The sequence below is a fragment of the Budorcas taxicolor genome, chromosome 5 (assembly GCF_023091745.1).
Source record: "Budorcas taxicolor isolate Tak-1 chromosome 5, Takin1.1, whole genome shotgun sequence".
NCBI classification, from domain to species: domain Eukaryota; kingdom Metazoa; phylum Chordata; class Mammalia; order Artiodactyla; family Bovidae; genus Budorcas; species Budorcas taxicolor.
Genome location: NC_068914.1, coordinates 19,558,227 through 19,575,825, shown reverse-complemented (window position 1 = coordinate 19,575,825; position 17,599 = coordinate 19,558,227). Strand labels below are relative to the sequence as shown.

Genomic DNA, 17,599 nt, shown 5'->3' with positions numbered 1-17,599 from the left:
CTGCCCTCTGACTTCTGCTGCTGTAGCAGACCACCCGGCCACAGAGTTCCCATCACCTGTGTTTCTGGGCTCACAGGGCTGCTGCCACAATGGACTGTAAGCCCCCTCGTGTATTGGGTATTCCTGACAAAGGTGGTATGCAGCTGGAGGGCAAGGCAGGAGAGGGGAAAGTCAGAGAAAGACAGTGCCCTAGGTTCCAAAGGCAAGGACCAAGCCTGGGGTGGGCCTGTTAGGAGGACAGGGGAGTAACACAGAATATGGACCGTACCCCTTGGCCACCATCTCTGCCTGCCTCCCCGTCTGACACAACGCTCCATTTGTGGGGATCAGGCTGGTCCTCTCACACCCTCTTAGCTGCACCTTTCAGCAGGCTACGTAGAGGTGGTTGAAAACACCCCACATCCAGAGAATACGGGCAGAGGGCAGGGTCTGCTTTACCCAACACCGCCCCCCGCCCCCCAACCTTCCACCCTGCTTCTGGCTCAGCGTGCATAAATATAACCACCACGCTGGACTTGGTTCCAGTGGTGAGAAGTACTTTCTATTTCCGGTAATAGTGACTGCTTCCCTCTCATGGACACCTGGAGACATGCTGGGTCCTAAACTGAAAGATCATGTGTGTGGTGGTCTTCAGCTCCCAAGAAAGCTGCGAGGCAGGCCCTGCCAGCCCATTTCCCGGAGAGGGAGAGAAAGGTGCAGAGTTGGCCCGTGGCCACCTGGCTCCTCAGTGCTGGAGCCTGGCTTGGGCCCAGTCAGCCTCATCCCAAGGCTAATGTTGTTTCCCCAGCACCCTCTTTCATGTTTTAAGTTCAACTATTTAAAAAGGATATTTACCTTGAGGAAAAAGCCCTCCCTGTGAGAGCTTGGTTGGTGTTAAGAGGCTTTATGGCACCTGAAGGCTTGACCAAGCCCAGGGCCCTCTGACTTTGGCCTGTGTGTGTGACCATCACAGAGCTGGCTGGGCCCACCCCCACTGAGTCCTCACTAGACACCAGGGCAGCCCCTGCAGCTCCTCCCAGCAAGCCCCCTGGAGCTAGTGAAGGTAGGGGACCTCAGAAGACCAAGGGACCAATGCAGTCAAGGGGCAGAGGTCAAGTGGGCAAGCCCTCTGTGACCGGTGATGATGGGGAACATATGGCTTTCCACTCAGCCAGGAAGGGCCTTGAATATACGCTGCTAATGAGAACCAGCCTTGCTGCTCTAGGGGCCACCTGCCTCCTCTCTTGGAACTTTAGAAATGGTCTTTGCAAAGGGGGGACCTCCACGCACTTTGGTGAAGGATGGTTCAAGATGCCAGAACAATGGGCCCCATTAAGCTGAGCTGGAGGCTGGGACCCTGAAACGCTGGCTGGCCCTGCAGGCACTGGAAAGGTCATCAGCCAGGCTAAGAAAGCCCACCATCTCAAAGGAAGCTTGTTCCTTCCCAGAGCCCCTAGCTTTTCTTCAGAGGCAAGAAAGAGCTGTCTAAAGTTCCAGCCCTCAGTCACAAGGAGACACCCTACAGCTAGCTTGAGACCCCTGCTGGATGTGTCTTCATTTATTTCATTCCATTAATATTTGTCAGGCACCGACTGCATCCTAGACCCTGTGTAGACGATGAAAACCTGACTGCATCCCACTTACCCTTTTGCAGAGAGAAACCACCCTATAGTGATTATAGTCCAGATGGTCAGTGCTTGGCTGGGAACAATTAGGGACACGGAGAGAGGCACCTGACCTGGGGTGCAGGCAGGCAGGGAGGACTTCCAGGAGGAAGAGGTAACTAAACTGTGATCAAGAAGGAGCAGAACTTCCAAGGCAGGTGCAATTCCTGTAAACTACTGGAGAAATGGGCAGAGTCCTTTCTAAAAAAATTATTTGTTTACTTGGCTGTGTTGAGTCTTAGTTGCACCACAAAGAGTCTTCCATTGCAGCACACAGACTAACTGGGGCACGTGGGCTCAGTAGTTGTAACACGTAGGCTTAGTTGCTCCATGGCATATGGAATCTTGGTTCCCCAACAAAGGACTGAAACCAAGTCCCCTGCATTGTAAGGTGGTTTCTTAACCACTGGACCACCAGGGAAGTCCCAGGAAAGTTTCTTCTAGAACAAAGCGAGAGCAAGGATGGTGAGAAGGAGGTTGTCAAGGTGAGCGAGGACCCAATTGTGAAGGACATGATGTCCAGGAGTTGGGACTTTATCCTTTGGGTTATGTTCTGCTAAGGGGGGACATGACCAGACTTGCAGTTTACAGAGCTCCTCTGATCCTTCTGGTTCCAGCACCGAGCATGTTTAGAAGAGGCTGCAGGTGCGAGGCTGGCTGGAACGCTTAAAATGGGCTGTGATGAGAGTATTTACAGAATCACAGATTTCCAGAAATTGGCAAATGCTACACAAAGCAGGGCTCTCTTCCCTACTCTCCCCAGCGTGAGTAAGTAAGTGTTTACTAGCACAGAGTCCTGCTGAAAAGATGGTCAGCACTGACTTGGGGTGGGGGAGGTGGAATGAGGCAGGCTGTGGACAGATCTGTGACTGGCCCTCTTTGAGAGGTCAGCCAGGAGGGAAGTTTCTCTCCAACCAGAAACTTTGGTTCGTCTATGTTGCTTTACCCTACACACACAGGCAGGAGAAAGGAAGGGAGGAGCAGACACAGGGATCCACCTGGCTCCCTCTCTTCCCTGGCCTTGAACTAAGGGAAGCGATTTTAGAAAGCAATGTTAAGCTTATTTCCCTTGTTCTTATATTGGTGTTGTTTAGTCCCTAAGTCATGTCCAGCTGTTTTGCAACCCCATGGACTGTAGCCTGCAAGGCTCCTCTGTCCATAGGATTTCCCAGGCAAGAATACTAGAGCGGGTTGCCGTTTCCTTCTCCAGGGAATCTTCCTGACCCAGGGATCGATCCCAGGTCTCCAGCCCTGCAGGCAGATTCTTTACTATCTGATCCAGCAGGGAAGCCCTTGTTCTTGTATAGAAGGACATAATATTAATCAGCAAATTAATCTACAAGTAAATCTATCATCCATAATTTTAACATGATTCTAATACCAGTAGATTTGGGGGTTGGTTAGGAGTTCAGTGAAATAATATTCAATTTCATTTGGAAAAAAATCTTGTAAGAATTTCAGAAACTTTTTGAAAAATAAAGAAAGGGGCATAGAAAGGAGAGGTGTAGTTCTTCTACTAGATAGTAAAACGTATTGTAGAAACAGAGCAATTAAAACAACAAACAGAACAGAAATAAAGCTAAATGCATCTTGAAATTTGGTCCATGATAAAGACTTCACTTCCCAATAGAAAAAGAAGATAGATTGTTCAGGAAATGATGCTGAGACAACTACAAACAGCTTAGAAATCAGAATAAATTTCAAATGAACAAAATACTTAGATATAAAATATGCAGCCATAAAATTAGAGGACAAACATGAGCAAACATTTATATTTCTGAACTGAGGAAGGTCTTTCAAAACGTGACCTAAAACCCAGAAGCCATAGGAAAATATTGATACATTTGTTGACACAGACGTAGAGTTTCCATATGGCAGAAAGTATACCATAAAAAAGACAAACGCCAAATTGGAAAGAATATTTGCAACACATATGACTCCCAGTTATTTTTCTTGTCAAAGAGCTTTACTCAAATCAGTAGGAAGAAGATAATAGAGTAGGAGTTACTGGTAAAGAATGCACACAGGCAGTTCCCGAATAAATACAGCCAGTCAATAACCACTGGAAGAGATGTCCACCTTCGGCACAGATGTGAAGAGATAGAAATTAAAGTCCAGCTTCAAGCCTCTCCACGTGCCTCGCCAATACCCAGCCTCTCCAGGAAGTGGAGTCCCGGTTTCCAGCTGGTCAATGACAACATCCTTCCCAAGGTCTCCTGAAAAAGCCTTGGTTAGCCCCAGACTTGGCTCTGGGTTGGAGAGACGCACCCTGCTACCAGGGACGGCTCTGTAATTAGCAAACCATGTGATTATCCCCACCATGTAAAGATTACCCAGAGCGGGACTGAAGATGTTTCTTGGAATCCTTTCCTCCTGACCTTTTCTTCGGGCCTCTCAGAGTTCAGCGTAACTGAAAGTTTACACTGGGAGGTTTCCGGGTTTTCTCCTTTGTGCTATTCTTAGCATCACTTATATTTGAGAGGAGAGAAGCCTGGGCCCTTCTGCTACATGAGTGGTATTTCACCCTCTTGCCCTTTTGGATGCTTTCCACAAGCCCATCCCAGGCCCGGAGCATGCTCCAGTGTGCTACCCGCCTGACCAGTGCATGGATTCTACCCACAGCGACCCAGTCCCACCCAGCCTTGTCCCCTGAGCAGAGGCCTCTGGACACTCAAGTCCACAGCTTCAAGGAGGACCCAAGCAGCCCGGAGAGGTTTCATGTTTACAGCAGATGGACCCAGAGAAATCCTCCTCTAGATATGGGGTCTGATTTGAATCTACTGCTTGGCAAGGACAAGCCTCCATCGACCCTGAGATGTATCAGATCAAAAGCCAAAAGCAACCTTACTGAGTTCTGGTGCCCTTAGGTGCAGTTCAGTTTAACAAATTTCAGCTCAGGTTACCGTGATGATGGCAGCTACCATCTCAATAGGCTCTGAAGATATAATTGAATGACCCTGTGAGTTTATATAGCTAGTCCCATTCTATAGATGAGGAAACTGAGGCATGGGGAAGATAAGCGGCTTGCTCCAAGTCACACAGCCCTCGGTGGTGGAGGAGACAGGATTAGAACTCAGTCTGCCTGACTCAAACCCCAGACTTGGGAAGAGACTGAGGCCATCTCAGCCCAGGGGAGACTCCAAGCTTAGAGCTAGACATGTGAGGGATGTGGTGTGTCCAGGGACAGGCAGGTCAGCCAGGGTGTGCAGGCAGAGAGTAGGTGGGAAGGTGAGGCACGAAAAGAGCTAAAGTGGTGCACCGGGATAAGATTGAGGCTGACCTTGAAAGATGTGTGAGCAAAAGAGAACCCTGGCTAGTTCTTCGGATAGGGAGTGATGGGATCCAGGCTTCTCAACTCTATCACCTTGGACCTCCTGGTCACCCCACCCCAGCACTGGATCTGCACAGCCTCAGCCTTCTTCTCACCTCCATTCTTCTCCTTTGTCCTGAATCTGGATCATAAACCACTGGACTGTGGCCAATGAACCTGCCTCAAATTTCCAACCTGAATACCGATCTGTGTACTTTGTACCCTGGGGAAAATGGGCGTGATAGCTCTGCACCCCACAAAGATGGGGGGTATCCAGACATTGTCCAGCCAGGAGAGCCCCACTAGCCAGGGTGAAGGGACACTGGACAGTGGATAATCTGACCTGTTCTGGCCTGAAAACACATTCCGAAGGTCAGTTCTGATATCCAAACCATCCTTAGATAGGTGGCCTTGAGCACTAACTGTGTGCATGAAGAGGACTTGGACAATCACAGTCAAGGAGTTCAGTGTGCTGTAGGCTGAGTCCCCAGCATCCTTGCTCTCCACCCTGTTCCCACGTAGGGGTTCAGAGCATCCAGGCGGGCAAAGAGGAGCTCAGAGAGCTACTTCCCAGAAAGACCCGAAGGAGGATGACCACCTGCGTTCCCCTTTCCCACCCCCAGTTCCTGGAGGAGATCTCCTATGATGGTCCATGCCCATCTTTCCCCATCCTGCCTCCCAGGCTGCGTCTCCCAGGGACAGTCACAGCAGAATGGGAGGGAATCCGTGGACCCTCTGGGAGCCCAGGTGAACCAGGGACTAAGGTTTGGCTTCCTCACCTCCTTGCCCATCCTCACTCCTCTCCCACTCTTTTCAGGGTCAGCCGGGCACCCGAGGTTTTCCAGGATTTCCGGTAAGTGGAGAGGACTGGTGAGTTGTGTCTGCGGAGACCCCTGGTCCTGGCTGGGTGATGAACTTCAGGCAGGGCTGGCCCTCAAGCTGCCTGGGCGCTTCTAAACCCCCGTCAGCAAGGACCTCTTCCCGCTGGCTTTCATAATAAGCCGCCAAGGCGAGTAGCCTGGTGCTCGACTCACAGTGCAGAAAAGGACAGGGACATCAACATGGAACTACAGGCGTGGCAGGCCAGACAGGCTGCAAGGTCACAGCCATGAAGCCTGGCTGGCCTGTGGACTCTGGAGAAGATGATGCCTCTTGGGGAAGCCACCTCCAACCTGGCTTTGAGGGTTAATCCGCCTGGGGTGTGGGGCCGTCAGCTGGCCATCTGAATGTCCAGGGAGCCCCTCCTAAGGCCTAAGACAGATTCTGAGGGCCTCGGGACTGGCTGGCCCTGCTACCCAGGAACACACCATCCACTCTCCTCTGGGGTGAGAAGGATTTTGGTGCCAAGGTGACTGCCGCCTGTCAGGTGTCAGGCATGGGGCAGGTGGCATTTCATTCACTCCTCACAAAAATTTATTCCCATTTTAGAATGGGAAGCCAAGGCTTACCTGTTTCATAACAGCCAGTGGTGAAGCAGAGACATGAACCCTACCTTGTTAGAGTCCAGAGCCTGTGTCCTTAGCCACCCCCAGGCTGCCTGTCTGCCAGAACGCCTGTGATGCTCAGTCTTGACATCTGGCCTGTTTATCTTTCAGGGTCCCATTGGGCTTGATGGCAAACCGGTGAGTGGCCCCTTTCACTCTGTGGGCTCCTCCCGCTCGCTTAGTCCAGATCACTAACCCGGGGTCTTTTAGTCCTCGAGACCCTGACTCCTTAGAAGGCGCTTTAGATAAAAATGAATGTTCTTGAGGTGTACAGTCATTGCCAATGAGAAGGGGAGGAGGGGCCATTAGAACGAGTTGCCCCAACCCACATGGGTACAAGTCCACAGCCAAACTGTGCCCTCAGCATCTGGAGCAACAGCCATCCTAGAATTTGCTGATTCCGGGCCTCCTGAAGGAGCTGGAAAGGAGTGAGGCAGGGATAGAAGAGGGCTGGAGAGCTCAACCTGCTATTCTGAAAGGAGCCCAGGCTCTAGCTCACACTCTCGCCCCCTGAACCCCCACCCGAGCACCTCAGGGTGCCTCCTGTGTTCTCCTCGGGGTCTCCCATCCTGGTTGAGCCCCCACATATGCCCAAGTCCATGGGGAGGCTGCTGCCCGTCCAGAGCACCTCTCTGTTCATTTCAACCCTCTTGCCATCGCCGCAGACACAGATGTTCATGAGAAGGGCAGCTGTCGGGAAGGGGCTCCTGATTGCAAACAGCTCACTTGCTCTTCTCCTTCCAGGGCCGGCCGGGACCAAAGGGGGAGATGGTAAGACCAGCTCACCCTAACCCTAAGCCTTCTCTCAAGGGTGGGGAGTGAGGGGGGTCAGACTGGCCCTCCTAGGCTAACAAACCCTACCCAGCCGAGGGAGTGTCTGCCCCAGGGTCACTCCCCAGCTGGGTGCCACGCCTCCCACTTACTCGGCACAGGGAAGAGAGGGGGGCAGGGGGCTTCTCCACCTGAGGAATGAGGAAAGAGAGGTCCAGAGAGTGTCACAGAACTGGCAGCTAGTGTCCCCAAACCATCGCTCATGCTGAGCACTCACACTGGAAGCAAGGCGTGTCCATCCAGCTCTACGTTCTGAGCCTGATTTTCTTTTTAAAAAAAATAATTTTATTTGTTTATTTTTGGCTGTGCTGAGTCTTGGTTGCTGAGCAGGCTTTTCTCTAGTTGTGGCGAGCTGGGACTACTCTCTAGTTGCGATGTGCGGGCTTCTCCATGCAGTGGCTTCTCTTGTTGCCCAGTGTGGGCTCTAGGGCTCACGGGCTTCTGCACTTGCTGCATGTGAGCTCAGTAGTTCCAGCTCCTGGGCTCTAGAGCACAGGCTTAATAGTTGTAGCACACGGGCTTAGTTGCTCCACAGCACGTGAGATCCTCCAGGATCAGGGATCAAACCCGTGTCTCCTGCGTGGGCAGGCAGATTCTTTACCACTGATCCACCAGGGAAGCCCTGAGCCTGACATTCTAGTGTTCCCTGCTCCAGGCTGCCCAGGGTTCCAGGCGCTTCTGCCCCAGCCAGGCAGACAGCAGACCTGGGGAAACACACCACTGTCCCCACCTTCCTCCTGCTCCTTCCCACCTTCTGCAGAGCCTTAACATAGTCCATGCAACCCCAGAAGTAATAATGATGGTCATCAGCTGGGCGCTAATCCTCATAATAACAGCTTATCATCCTCGACTCTATAGAAGGGGAGATAGAGGCTCAGGGTGGTTGAGTATAGTGCTCAAGACTACACAGCTTGTAAGTAACAGAATGGGATTGAGACCCACATGGTAGAGTCTTACCCTCCACCACGCCTCCTTTTGCTGCCAGGGCCTTTTGTTTAGAAAGAAAAGAACCCTTTTAAGGGGCTCCTCCTCCTGCCCTCCCTCTGCCCCACCCTAGTTAACCACCCATGAATCTTACCCGTCTGTTCTGGAGTCAGAACAAATTTGAGTGGGGGCTAGGGGAGGGAAGGGGAGGCCATCCCTTCCACCATGAACCCACATCGGTGTGATAGATTCCCCCATCTGCCTCATGGTCATCCATCAAAATCCAACAGGCCACAGAGCCATTAGGCTCCTGTCTGGCTTGGCACAGGGACCCCAAGCTATTAATTCCACATGCCATCTAGTGTCATCATCTTGGCCTGCTTATCAGCTGTCCATCTCCCACTCTCCCCGCTTCCCGGATGGTTTACCATCTGTCAGGCGTCCAACTTGAGGGCTGGGGCTTACCCCCCCTGCCCCGCTTAACCTGTGTCCTCACCTGTCAAAAGGGGGTCACCTCTGCCCCACCCACCTCCCAGTAGCCCCGAGAACCTGATGTAAGGTGTAGACAGGATCAGGGTCCCACCAGTGGTGTAAAGGAGAACCAGGACTCCAAATTCACGTCTTGTCCCACCACTCACAGTGCTGTTGTAAGGTGGGAGGAGTTAATTCACATCAAGCATTTCAAACAGTGCCTGGCCCAGAGGAAACACCACCAGAGGCACACTGCCCTGACCCCGACCTGTCCTAAAGGGGCAGCCTCAAGAGCTCGTTGGTGCCAGCTGTTGCTGGACCTTGAAATACTTAAACTCGAAACTCAGATTTTTGTTGTACTCTCCATGCTCTTCAGTATTGGCAGTTAATTGAAATAAAAGTGTGTGGGTTCAGCAGAATATCCCCGGGGACTGTGATTGTCCCATGGGCCACCGTTTGGGATGTCCAGACTCAATCCTCCATGTCTCTGCAGTCCCAAACCTTCGGGTTATTTTGCTGGGTCCCTGGACCTCCCTCTCTCATCATACTCCTCTCTCTGTCCCCAGGGAAGGTGGCCTGGTCCCCTGCAGTTCAGTCCCCTGCCAGATGCATCATAGTCTGTTGAACTTGATACTAAACACTTGGTCAACCACATGGGCTGGGATGACACATGGTTTGTCCCAAAGACCACTTGTCCCTTCCCACAACCTCCTGGGAATCTCCCAGTTTGGTAATTGGCCCAGTTAGCAAGTCAGGGACAAAAGGAGGCCTTTCATCCACCCAGATGAATCTGTCCATGGGGATCCTGAGGTCTCCAAGCCCTACAGAGACTGGCCTGGCAGACGGGCCCTCACAGGCCCTCAGGATGGTGACTGGAAGGGACCTCAGATCCCCAGGGGTTGAGGCACTGCCTGTGACTCCAGCCAAGTTTGGAAGCCCTGCCCCCTGGGGTTCCAACTCAGTTTAGAGCATGCAGCAGAGTGGATGCAGCTGGACCTTCACGGTCCCAGTGCTGCCACTGCTCACTGAGCCACAGGGCCTCGTCTCCATCACCTCGTCTGGGAGAAGGAGCGATGCCAGCCCCTTCCTCTCGGGCCAGCGTGGGCGTGAGCTCAGCATGTCCCAAAGCCTGCCCCCAAGGGGGTCCTCAAAACAAGGGGTGCCTTCCATCTCCCTCTCCACTCCACACCAGCCAAGCGTGAGGCCTCCTCAGCCCTGGCCTCAGGTCAGGCCCCTGAGAGAGCCAGCTGGACGCTGCATCCCCCTCAGAGAACTGGGGTCCACCCTGAACCCAGGCTCCTTTCTCAGCCCTGTGAGCTTTTGACCAGAACCCCTGAAGCGGAGCTCTGAGGCCCTTACGTTCCTCCAAGGAACCCAGAACACAGAGAAGAAATTCCTGCTTCATCTCTTTGGCCAAAATTTCCTCCAAAATTCCTGATGTCTGGAACACTGCCCCAGCCCCCGTGTCCCCAGAAGCCCTTCTGGCTCAGTGGGTTTGATGCTGAGGCTGCGGAGGGTAGGAGTTAGAATGTGCTTTCGGTTCTAAGAGGAAATGGCCTGAGAGTGCAGGGCGCCTGGCAGTAGCAGAGCCCTGTCCCGCAAGTCCATGCAGCCTCTGCTGTGGCCGGCCCACAGGATGCTGGCAGGTGCAGGGATAAACGAAAGATGATACCTGCTCTTCATCGTAGTCAAGTGCGGGGAGCAGGGCACACCTAGTCATGTCTGCCGGTGGATGAAGATGCTGGGCCACAACAGCTGGACTGTCTCGGGCACAGGAAGACCAGACATGGGTGGCTAAGCCTGGCCTTCGGGACTCAGGCCTTCCAAAAAGTTTCTTGCATGATCCCATGCAGGCCTGCATGACTGATTCTGCATGTCTTCTTTGTTCCACTCACCTGTGGGTGTTTCTGTCCCTCAGGGTCTGGCGGGTCCCTGGGGACAGCCGGTTGGTATCTCACCCCAGGGCTTTCCAGCAGAGAGGCTTCAGGCCCTAAGTCCTGAGCCTCGGTTTCTGACTCTCTGATTTCCATCTCTTTGTAGGGACCTCAAGGACAAAAGGGAGAAAAGGTAAGCTGATGGGGGTTTTCTAGAACTTTCATCTCAAGAAGCAGTCTTTTAACAGGTAGAAAGGGTTATTTTCAAACTTCAATTGTTATCAACAGAAGCAGGGAATCCACTGTGGCACTCAGTATATGAGAGAGAAGGGAGGCTGCCCTGAGTGGGGGGTCTTTTCTTGAGGGAAGGGGGCAGCCTGGAGCCTGGCCCTTCTCAGCCTCTTTCTCTACGCATTCCACCTGCCACCCCCATAGTATTTCCTGACCACCTCCCATGAGCCTCTAGGATTTCAGGGGGTCTGTTTTGTAAACTCCTGGCTTGGCCCTCTTCCCAGCCTTCTAGGTGCTCTGTCTCCTTGAGTTTCTGATGGGGGCTCTACTGGGCTTGCCCCCAGATGAATGGTGCAGGGACCTGGCACCTCAGCTCAAAGAAGGCATGTCTGAGGGCTCCGTGGCCCTTGCCTCGGTGTCCACTATTCCCATCCAGGGACTCCTGTTTAGGGCCCAGGCAGAGGATGGACCTTTCCGGAAGATACTCCCAGCCAGGCCTGGAGCACAACCCCTGACTCCACTGTTACAGCCCATGATGTAAGGTGGCAGAGTCCTGCCCTTGGCTCCGTGGGGCCACATGCAGGCAGGCCCTGGGGGTTTCTTCCCCGCTGCCAAGCAGGCATGAGTGAGGGAATCAGACAGAGCCTGGAGGCGGGTGGTGTGTGTGCGTGTGTGTGGTGTCCCCAGGTCCTGAGGTTGCCCCCCAGGGTCCACCTCCCAACAAGTGTCTAACACCTCCTCTCCTTCCCTCTCTTCCCCAGGGTCAGTGTGGCGAGTACCCACACCGGGTAAGTGAACCCCGAAAACTGATCCATCCCTGGGGCACAGCCCCCAACTTAGCCTCCTCTTCCCTACAGTGCTTGGGGCCGGGGGCACACAGACCCTCTGCACTCAGCAGACAGAGCAGCACCATGATGGGGGCAGGACGGTGGCCGGCCCCCAGGGTTGTGCCTGGTGATCAGCACGTGTGTGTTTGTGCAGAGCTATGTGTCTCTGTGTATCTACCCCCATGCTGGCTAGGCCTGGGAGCCGCCAGCATGTGTGTATCTGGAGCTCCAAGTGCCTGGCTGTGCGCTCCTCTGCAAGTGGCCTTCAACATAAGGCTGTGCAACTTGTGTGGGTCTGGGTCTGGCTCCCTACCCGGCGTTTCTGTGTGTCTGTCTGTCTGGCCGGCTGCCCGGTTGTCTGCCTGCCCTGGCCAAATCACAGGGACTTTTGGGTTAGTCATTGTTTCGGATGACCCAGACCTGCGTGCTGGGAGATAGTTGGAAGCTGACTATCAGTGCAAGAGTGAAGTCTTTGTTTTGCCTCTAAGAGTCAAGGCAGCCCCTCCAAGTGGGGTGGGGCTTTCAGGGCTAGTGTCCTGCTCTTCCCCACCCCCGATCCAGTTCCTCCATTCCCTTGCTGCACACCAGGATACGGAGCCCAAAGCCTGCTGTAGTCCTGTGGAGGGCCCTCAGATGTGTGCACTAACGTTGAGAGCCACTCTCGGGGACGGGGCTGAGGAGGGGCAGTGGGGAGTGAAGGTGCAAGGGCCCCAGTGAGCTGGGACACCCCTCATTTTGTGGATTGCCCTCGCCGCTCTCAGCCCCAGGCAGTGGGGACAGGGATGACAGGCATCTTTAGGTGTCCATCCCCCTGTTGCGGGCTGCCTTGTGCCCCCCAACACACACAGTGTGGCCACCCTGGCCATCCACCCCTGCCAGGCAGGGCACTTGAGAGAGTGGAGAGAAAGACTAGCCAGACTAGCCAACCAACCTGGCTCCAAAAGGCCCTGGGAGGGCCTTGCTAGGTGCTGACCTCTGGTTCCCAGGCCAGAGAGAGGCCGGGGGCAGGGTGCAGCCTTGAATGTGAGTGGCTGGGGTAGGGGTGAGGCCAAGGCTGAGTAGGGGGCGCAGGCAGGCCGGCGGTAGTGCAGGCAGAGCCAGCCTGTCGGCGGCATGTGCTCCAGGGAGTCAGGGGCCCTGGTGTTCCGGCCAGCCTGATCCCGATACAATAATAGAAGGTCAGCTGTGTTTATTTGAAACGATGGGCTCACAGGATTGTTATGTTACCCGAAAAAAGACAGCATCCCCCAGCAGCAAAGACAACACAACTGTAGCCGCTTTGACAGTGTGTCATTAGCTCTAAGCATGGGGCAGGGAGAAGGGAGGGACTCTGCCCTTGAGCCCAACCCAGGAAGAGGGAGCCAGCAGGGATGGAAGGCTCCAGCACTTGGCCACAGGCTGCAGAAAAACCCAGGGTTATGACTGCGCCAGGGTGGGTAACAAGTCAGGCTGGGTGAGAGTGGAGTTGGGGATCCAGCTGATGGGCAGGGCAAGGCAGCTGGCACCTTGCATTCATCTGGAAGTGGGTAGGAAAGCAGGGTGTTTCTCGGGTAGGGGGGCTGTTGCCTTTCTGAAGGGTCTGCAGGCCTGAGGCGGGTAGCAGGCCTCCCAGCCCATGAGATACATGATCCAGGTGGTCTGGGCCTCTGTGCCAGCCTGCAGCATCCCCAGGGAAAGAGGGGGAGCCCGGGTGGACAGTGGGTGTCTGGGGTGCCCTGGGAGTGGGAGCTGGTATCTGAGCCTGGCACTCACTCTCCCCGTTGCTCTGTCTTCCCCTAACCCCTACCCCTTACCCCACCCCAGGAGCACCTAAGTGGCTCTCTAGCAGCTCTGCGCTCCAACCAGATAATTACTCTGAAGGTTTGTAGGTTCTGAAAGGTCTCTGGGCCCCTCTGGTGAGAGGCTCCATGGACACAGAGCCCAACGTTGCACATCCCCAGGCCCCAGTGGGAAGGCTGGGGCTCCTCACGAAGCAGCTACCCATGAAGGTGGCAATGACCCAGAAAGGCCATGACTGGGCTCCCGGGTTTCTGGCTGGGTGCGTCCTCAGCCCAAGCAGCCCTTGCTTCTTAATGCTCCTCCCAGCCACCTTGTGTGAGCTACAAGGCTTTCAGAAACAAGAGGTGGATTATATGCCCTCTGTTTTCACATGGGTTCTAACCTCTTCCTAAAGCTGTGGGGTGCTCAACTCTACTGGATAGAAAGACTGGAAGCAGCCAGAATTTCCAGAAATGAAAATTGCGTTAGCTAACATGATTGCCTCTCCTCGCCCCAGCCCCCCAAAAAAGTGGTTAAACATGCCAGAGACGTCTTTGTCCAGCCTCGATGTTCCAAGCCCCCGGGTGAGGCCTCAGTAGCACTGAGCTGGTGCCCACACTGGTCACACCCTCCTCCTGCTCAGCCCCCAGGAGCCGGGCTCGGCTCTGCCCTTGACCATCTTCCCCAGATTCGCTGACACCAGCCCTTCTCGTCCAGCCGAAAAAAGAACCCAGGGGTGGCCGCCCACCAGCCTGGCTTCAAGTACCAATTTAGGTTGATCCTGCGGCTCCCAAGTCAGAGCCTCAGAGTCTGTTCCCTAGGCCTGCAGCCTCTGTCCACGACCAGGGACCCAAGGGCCTGGCAGTGCAACGTTGGGCAGTGTGTCAGGAGGGCTCTGTGGCCCGGCTTGGCCATGGAGGGCAGGCCTGGCCGGGGGGCCCCCTCCCCACTGGGGAGTGCTGCTGCCAACACCCCGAGGGCTTGCCTCCTCCCAGGGATGGGGTGCCTTCCAAGGGCAAGCTCAGAGCTGCACCCACAAGCCTCGAGCGGCCCGTCCACGCCCTCCCTCCAGTGCCTCAAGCCCGCTAATCTCTCTTCTCTCTTCCTCTCCTCCCTCCCTCTCGGCCACCCTGCCTTCCTGGTGGACTTTCGACCCTCCTGAACACCTGCGATCTTTGGCTTCTACCCTCTGGCCTTCCAACTCATCTTTCTCCTCAGCTGCTGCCTCTCCTCAATTCAGTGCGGCTGGCTCCACCCCCAGTCATTAAAAGGCGGACCTTCCAGGTAGACACCTCCCTTGGCCAGACCACACGGGGCTTCCCAGGGGCTGGCGAGTCTCTGGGCCCTGACGAACCAGCTGAGGCTGCGACAGTGAAAGTTGCTCAGTCATGTCTGACTCTATGCGACCCCATGGACTATAGCCCACCAGGCTCCTCTGCCCATGGGATTTCCCAGGCAAGAATACTAGAGTGGGTGGCCATTCCCTTCTCCAGGGGATCTTCCTGACCCAGGGGTCAAACCTGGGTCTCCTGCATTGCAGGCAGATTCCTTACCATCTGAGCCACCAGGGCTGTTGGCAAAAGCAGGATCTCACTGCACTCCCATTGCATTAAATTAGACAAAGAAGGACCTGCAAATGCCGTACACGTGGAGATAGATGCACGACACCCAGGCCCAGAAGCCTCAACCACTATCTCACTGTTACTGCTCACAACAGCCAGCAAAACAGCCGCCGCTGTGTGCCAGTCACCAGGCTATACGTTTTACCGCCTGCTTTCATTTACATTCTCACAATGGTTGTATGAGTTAGGCATGATCATCCTTGTTTCACAGATGAGCAAATCAGGCTCAGAGACGTTAAGTAAGTTACCTGAGGTCACACAGCCAGTAAACGGCGGAGCACCCACATTCTCCAGCTCTTACTAGTTATGCAATTTGGGGCAAGTTACTTCACCTTTCTGTGCCTCTGCTTTCTCATCTGTAAAATGAGAACAATAATGGTTCTTACTGTATAGGGTTCTTGTGTATGCAGACCACTGGGAATACTTCCTGGCAGAGTTTAAGCGCTGAAATTACATTGAGGCTCAGAGAGGTGAATCTGTGCCCAAGGTGGCACAAACAGCAAGAGGCAGAGTTGGAACTGGCAGTCGGGTATTCAGACCCCACACCCAGGGCTCTCTCAGTTGGACCTACACCCTTTATATTTAGAAATGCAGATTGCTTAGCATCCAATCACTTGTAACCTGAGTTTGAGAAGCAAGGGAATTTGCAGAGGAAATGTAGCCCACAACCAACAGGTGTAATCATTGTGGGCAACTGCTTCCTTCTTGCTGCCTTACTAAGCCAAGGAGGCTGGGATAGGACCAGATCACAAAGAACAAAGAGCAAGAGAGCACAGACCCAGGGATCCAGGCAGAGGAATTGCAGCTTGATGCCAGGCCAGGAATTCCATGGCTGCCCTCGCACCCCTAGCCTTGCTCACACTGGGGGTCAGAAGTGACCCCCAAGGTCTCAGGAGTGCTGGAAGAGGCAGGGCTCTGAGACGCTCTCTGAAAGCCTGACAGCAGGGCCTGGAGCCAACATCTGGGCTGACTCAGGGGCCCAGGGGCCTGAATGTTCAGGCATCTGATTGAACAAGGCTGAAAAATCACTCCAATTAATGGCTAAAAATACAGAGGGACCCGTGACACGTGTGCTACCCAAGCCTCCATATCCCATTACACCAGCCGAATCCTCGAGAGCCTCCATGTGCTCCAAGCGTTTACCCAGTGCCTGGTTATTCAGGGGGCTCACTGGCAGCTCAGAGAAGCACCAGGCCCACCCCACTCTCAGCCACCCCTACCCATGTCAGACCCCATTTCAGGAGAGCTGAGTCCTTACTCTCAGAGTGGCCATTTGCCTCGGCCCCCATCACCCACCTCCTGGCCCTAGTTGCACTGACTGCGATGCATTGAGCCCTTGCTGGGCTCCGAGCTCTGTTGTAAGAATTCTACACGGATTATCCCATGTAATCCACACGGGCCACCATGCAGTGGAACTGGCATCCTAATCACCACCTTACAGAGGAAGAAACTGAGAGGGGCCGAGGCATGTTACTGCCTCCCTTTTCAAGAACAGGAGGAGGATACACCAGAGCTTTCTGTGATGCCCTAACCTGATTTCTAAAGTAGAGACAGACTAGGGAACCCCTGTCTTTCCTGCTACAGATTCGGCCTTGAGAATAAGGTTTTTATTCTGTCGGCCACCATGAGACACAAAAAGGCTTGTCCATTTCCAATCAATAAACCAATATTGATTTCACAGGCTCTGTAAGATGCTTAAACATTGGGTTTAACATTAGTTGAAAAAAATGATGTGTTTAGCAGATGGCGTTGAAGGTCATTGCCAAAGTGCAGAAATTTGGATGGTGAACAGTTTTTGCTGGGGGCTTATTTGGAATGAATAGAAAAGTCTAGAGTTCTGGGTTTTGATTCCAGTTCCCCCCAAATTCTCCATGTGACCTTGGTCAGGGTGCCCAACTTCTCTGAGCCTCCGTTTTCTCTTCTGTAAAATGGGACTTGGGACCCATCTCTGCACCTGCCTTCTGCACCATGGACTCTCAAGCCCTTAAGTGGATTCTTAGAGGGTGTGGCAGGATGTAGCTCAGGCCAAGAGTGGCACTGCTGGTGGCCTCTGTCCTAGGATATCCCATTGGAGAGACGGTTCAAGAGGATGCTGCTAAAATCTGAGTTCCCATTCTGAGGTTGTGCACTCCTACTTATGATATGGGGTTGCAGCAAGCATCATCAGGCCCCGTTTCTATGTACAGTGTTATAAAGGATTACTGAGATCACACTGAGAAGGGTGGGCTGGCCTGAAGTCTGGCCACCTGGATCTCCTGCATCCCAGCCTGGAGCACTCACACCTGCCAGGCTGTTCTACTTGAGTCTGTCTGCAGGGCTGGACCCCTCAGCAAGAGCTGAACCCAGAACCTCCCCAGAGAGGTCGTGGAGAAAGCAACCTAACGACGCTGGTCTGCATAGATCGAGGATGACACGGGCTGGCCCCCAGCCCCGAGAGCTGGGTCACGTGGACCAGGCTCTCTCCTCCTCCTGAGGGAACATGATCCCACCCCTACCTCCCTGGGCTCTGGGTCCACCCTGGGCACCTGCATGGAGTCGGGTGACAAAGGCTTCAGGATAAGGAAAAAGAATAATAATAGTGACTCCAGAAAGGCACGAAGCACTTTACACCTTCAAAACTCAAC

At 53.9% G+C, this 17,599-nt stretch overlaps 1 protein-coding gene across 1 annotated transcript in view; it reads left to right on the top strand.

Annotated features, from left to right (window-relative positions):
• Nucleotides 1–17,599, top strand: part of COL13A1 (collagen type XIII alpha 1 chain) — a 159,891-nt gene that overhangs the window by 80,929 nt on the left and 61,363 nt on the right. The window contains exons 8-15 of the mRNA XM_052639731.1: nucleotides 5,771–5,806; nucleotides 6,549–6,575; nucleotides 7,182–7,208; nucleotides 10,582–10,608; nucleotides 10,704–10,730; nucleotides 11,530–11,556; nucleotides 13,399–13,455; nucleotides 14,572–14,637. Coding sequence (XP_052495691.1) covers nucleotides 5,771–5,806; nucleotides 6,549–6,575; nucleotides 7,182–7,208; nucleotides 10,582–10,608; nucleotides 10,704–10,730; nucleotides 11,530–11,556; nucleotides 13,399–13,455; nucleotides 14,572–14,637 — 294 coding nt within the window. The remainder of the gene's footprint in view (nucleotides 1–5,770; nucleotides 5,807–6,548; nucleotides 6,576–7,181; nucleotides 7,209–10,581; nucleotides 10,609–10,703; nucleotides 10,731–11,529; nucleotides 11,557–13,398; nucleotides 13,456–14,571; nucleotides 14,638–17,599) is intronic.